Source organism: Lasioglossum baleicum, chromosome 8 (genome assembly GCF_051020765.1).
Source record: "Lasioglossum baleicum chromosome 8, iyLasBale1, whole genome shotgun sequence".
NCBI classification, from domain to species: Eukaryota; Metazoa; Arthropoda; class Insecta; order Hymenoptera; family Halictidae; genus Lasioglossum; species Lasioglossum baleicum.
This window is the reverse complement of record NC_134936.1, coordinates 7,494,358-7,499,471: the sequence shown is the minus strand read 5'-3', so window position 1 is coordinate 7,499,471 and position 5,114 is coordinate 7,494,358. Positions and strand designations below refer to the sequence as shown.

General features: G+C 39.9%; 1 protein-coding gene across 3 annotated transcripts in view; it reads right to left on the bottom strand.

Moving 5' to 3' along the window:
- Positions 1–3,860: 3,860 nt before the first annotated feature.
- Positions 3,861–5,114, bottom strand: part of LOC143211396 (cGMP-dependent protein kinase, isozyme 2 forms cD4/T1/T3A/T3B-like) — a 181,119-nt gene continuing 179,865 nt past the window's right edge. For all 3 annotated transcript variants that reach the window (XM_076429041.1, XM_076429043.1, XM_076429042.1), the window contains 2 exons: positions 4,911–4,973; positions 3,861–4,825 (listed from right to left, as the gene is read on the bottom strand). In XM_076429041.1, coding sequence (XP_076285156.1) covers positions 4,660–4,825; positions 4,911–4,973 — 229 coding nt within the window. In that variant the 3' untranslated portion in view covers positions 3,861–4,659. The remainder of the gene's footprint in view (positions 4,826–4,910; positions 4,974–5,114) is intronic.

Here is a 5,114-nt window from a genome sequence, read left to right as displayed (position 1 = left end):
ATTTTCAAAAAATTTTCGGATAACCTAGAAACTCGAGTTTTATATTAGGATAACATGACATAGAAGGAGGTGACACGAAATTCAGTAGTACAAGTCAACGGCAAGTCAGACGCCCGAAAAATTTTCGAAAATTCAGTAGTAGAACTCAACGACAAGTCAGACGGTCGAAATTTTTCGAAAATTGTCGAAAATTAAACTTTGTATTAGGAGAATATGATATCGAAGGAGGTGGCACGAAATTCAGTAGTACAAGTCAACGGCAAGTCAGACGCCCGAAAATTTTCGAAAATTCAGTAGTACAACCCGACGACAAGTCAGACGGTCGACATTCTTCGAAAATTTTCGAAAACCCCGAAAATTGAACTTTGTATTAGGAGAACATGGTATCGAAGGAGGTGGCACGAAATTCAGTAGTACAAGTCAACGGCAAGTCAGACGCCCGAAAATTTTCGAAAATTCAGTAGTACAACCCGACGACAAGTCAGACGGTCGACATTCTTCGAAAATTTTCGAAAACCCCGAAAATTGAACTTTGTATTAGGAGAACATGATATCGAAGGAGGTAGCACGAAATTCAGTAGTACAAGTCAACGGCAAATCAGAAGCCCGAAAATTTTCGAAAATTCAGTTTTACAACCCGACGACAAGTCAGACGGTCGACATTCTTCGAAAATTTTCGAAAACCCCGAAAATTGAACTTTGTATTAGGAGAACATGGTATCGAAGGAGGTGGCACGAAATTCAGTAGTACAAGTCAACGGCAAGTCGGACGCCCGAAAAATTTTCGAAAATTCAATAGTACAGCTCAATGACAAGCCAGACGCCCGAAAATTTTCGGTAACCTCGAAAATTGAGTTTTGTATTAGCAGAACATGATATCGAAGGAAGTGGCACGAAATTCAGTAGTACAAATCAACGACAAGTCAGACGCCCGAAAATTTTCGAAAATGCAGTAGTACAACTAAACAAGTCGGAGGTTTGGGAAAAGATTGGGGATTTAATAAATATATTGGCAGACACGTTTGTGTTTACTACACCCTCTTTATTTGTTCATTTTATATTCATACATAAAATGATTGTCACAAAACAATTTGTCAAATCAATCACAAATGGTTCTACAAACATATACATAACTCATATTCTAAATATTTATAACAAGAAGGGCGAGTTGCTCCGTGAGACGTGGCAGACCGACAGACTTCTACTGCAATACTCCAACACCTCGGTTGTGCTGCAGGAGCTGATGGATAAATCTGCTGGCAGCGTTTGCCGCAAATGTCGTGCAGCGACAATGCCTTTCAATCTACGGGTACTTTTCCCTTAGACTCTGTAGCAGAAAGAACAAATTCATTAATTCCAATCGACCAACCGTCAAAGACTAAATCCGAATTAATTGGAAATAAACTAGATTTCTATTGCACGAAAGAACATAAATGACAGATTCGTTTAAATTGAATCGATCGTCGTGACACAAGGGGAAATTATCGCGAGAGGCAACGACGCGATTCGAGAAAACATTTAAGTCGGTGATAAATTAACTAATTTACTTAAACACAGAATTAATTTTAAAAATAATGAAAATCCAAATAAATCATCTGGATACCTATCGAGAGGATGAAAAAAGAAAACGGTACTCACAACGTAACGATCACTATATTGCGTCGTACACTTGTACTCTTTCTGCGTTTGGATAACAAATGACGCGGTTGACACGGTAGAGAGGGGATGCGATTGGTCCAAGGAGGGATCTCGTTGAAATAAGTAAACACCACCAAATATTCCCTCAACTCACATTTATTAAAACAGAGGTACGTGAAGTAAGAGAGAGTTGTTGTCTCGTCGAAGACTCAGTAGTAAGTGGTGCTGTCAACCCTTAAGCGGACCCTACACGGTCAATCGGAATGACAGTCACGTCGAAGATTGACATTCGGATTGATCGTGAAAGATTAATACTGACGGACTGATGAAATGGACTGACGGATTTCCAGATATTTGGAAATATTCCTTCGTGATTGAAGTAAGGATTGACAGTCTGACTGTTCAATCAGACTGTCATTCCTGATTGACCGTGTAGGGTCCGCTATAGAAAACTCCCCTGGAAAAGGTCAAAATGAAGGAGACGAGGAAACGGAATAGTGGGAGGAAAATAAGGAGAGGAAGGTACTGCAAGACCCAGGAGGAGAGAAGGATCAGGTAAGGACATGTGGAAAGAAGCAATCGCAGAGGGTGATATAAAAAACGGGAAGAGCGGAAAAAGGCAATGAGGAAAGAATGTCATAAACGGGAGAGGTTTGCCAGGGCCTGACCATAAACCTTGAACAGGCCCTAGCAAAACCTGGAAGAGACACAGGAGAGAATTAGGCCTGCGTGGATCTGGTCGCCAGATGTGTACCAGGACTGACCAGACCCTCGCAGAACGAAGAGAGAACAATAGGAAGGGAAATAAAGAGTTTTCTAAGGCGACAGCGGCGCGGAGTAGGGCAGCGCCAAGGCCGCCACAGGTCCATCGCCCCGTCATTTTATCATTATTACCACACTTATATTAGCTTGCCGAGTTGTCGATGTTGTCGTTGTCGTTGTATGCGTCAAACCTTGTAATCGAATTTTAAACCACTTCCCGATGAGCTAGAGACTTGAAACTTTGAAAATAGCTCAGAACTGGATGACAATGCAATATTAAAAAACAAATTGAGAAAAAAACTTGTGCTTTCAGGAGAAAAAAGATTTTAATATTAACCGTTACACCTCGTCGCGCAACACTCGGTAGTACGTCATCGCGTTCAGCGATCCCCACTCCGCGCGCCAGCGCTCCCTACTCCACTACGCGTTCCAACTCCGACTCATCCCCACTCGACTGGCCCACTTCACACCGAAGGAGCTTAGTGTGGTTGTGGGGGTGTTCCGTTCATTCAGTTCCATTTCGTACAATTTCGGACTCCATCAAGAGACGTTGTCTCTCGGAGTCATCCTCTCATTCTATCTCGCGTATTTCCATATATTGCGTTTCTATATCTATATCTTGCGTTCCATTTAAATAGATTAAAAAGTAGAAAATAAAAAATTATATAAAAAAGATCTTTTCAAAAACCACGCTTATATTAAAATGCACTAAAAAGGAGAAAGTAATTTTTTTAGACATTAGTGATTATAAATAAAAGCGTGGAGTGCTCACGGAGATTACGTCAATATAGTTTAACGCTCCACGCTTTTATTTATAGTCACGAAAGCCTAAAAAAATTACTTTCTCCTTTTTAGTGCATTTTAATATAAGCGTGGTTTTTAAAAAGTTCTTTTTTATATATTTTTTTATTTCTAATACGCCTAAATCCATGAACTATCGGTAACATAGGGCTCGACACCGATATGGTACGGGGCCTCCAGTCCACGGACCTAAAGGACTGAGCGTAAAGTAGATTTAAGGATGAAAGGGTTGAATCTGCACAGTTCTTTAGGTCCGTGGGGCTAATCTTCTCATCTCACCACGAAACATACAATATGTATAGAAAAAAATAGAATCTTAGACAATATAGAACATTTAGTTGATACCCCTTACGTCTTTTGCTTCACCCCTCAGACTCATGCACATTTCTTCTGGTTCTTGAGAGGCTGTTAGAGCCCCCCGAGGCCTTGACAGAAAAGCCCATACGATTCAATGTCTGCACTAATCTTAAGTGTCTGTTACCATTTTACATATCGTGCTCCATCGATGTTGAATAAATCTAGTCTTGTTAGTCAGAATCGAGTATTCTGTATACTTAATTTCTACTACGGGCATAGGCAGGTTCGTTTCGCGCTATTATATAAATCAATTACATTTATTATCTTCCATATATAAATTGAAAGAGGAACATCGAATACAGTTAGCATTAATAAAACTTTATTTAATATCGATATACATTGGACATTACCTAATATATTTATAATCAATTATTTACAAGAGTCACTTTTTCTCATAATTAATTAAAATAGGATTATTACAATAAACTATAAAGTGAATCAAACAACAATGAACCGGACATGAAGATTCCAATGGTTTGTTTCGCGAAATCGCGTGCACATTGTAAGTCTGATGGCAAGAATTTACTTCCGGTTGAGCTGACTACGTTCTGCGCACTTTCGCGGGGAGATGCACTACACATGGATTATATTTGACTTTACCTCTGACAGGCATGGCACTTGACGCTTTCACGCGCGTCTTACGATGGTGCGTTCAAGTTTTAATTCACGGAACACAGATCTATGCGTGTTATCGACAATTCTCTAAGCTAGACGCGCGTTAAGTTTACTTCGATACTGGGCGGTGTACTGAAATTCTGTTTCGTATAATCGGTTCCTCTAGATAATGCAATAACAATGTATTCTGTTTATTCTTGACGATCAAGTGGATCGACAGAAATTGGAGGTTCTTGAAAACAACGTTGTTAAGAGATACTTTTTGTCAGAAACCAGTTCCTTCCTTTCTTCCAAGTTATTTTCAGTATATAGCCGATGTATATGATTGTCTACACGTCACTTAGCAGCAGTGTGCAGAATAAATGCAGATGGTGACAGTCATATTTTCCAGTGATATTCCTCGACTATTTTCCGTTCGTTCGAACATGAAATAAATTCTTTTGATTTTCAATAGAACATTTCTTTAGATAGAAATTTTTGTAATCGCTAAAAATCATTGTCCCATCCAGATATGTCGTCGGGTGGTGGCGGTTCTGAATCTGGTGGGTACTCGTCGAAGTTTGTGGTGTCTGTGGCACCTTGAACGCGTGGCATGATTGGTGGTTCAAGGGTTCTCGATCTCAGACCTTCCCAGTTGAAACCATCGAACCATCTAAACGAGAAAATCATTGTTGAGAAGTAACTCTTAATGATGTGGATAATTCACGAATTTTGCAAAGTACGCAAGGCATATTTACTTGTGTTTCTGTATTTCGCTAATGCCACCCTTTTGGTAACCAAGACGCTCTGCTGGATTGTCCCTTTAAATAAATAATGTATGAAATATATTTCGGGCGATACACGAGGATGTAAATTAAAGTATAGTAAGCACCCAGTCAGCCAGCTTCGAGCCGTTATCGATTACAACCTGCAATCGTACGATGCGAACTGAAGGCGGACAT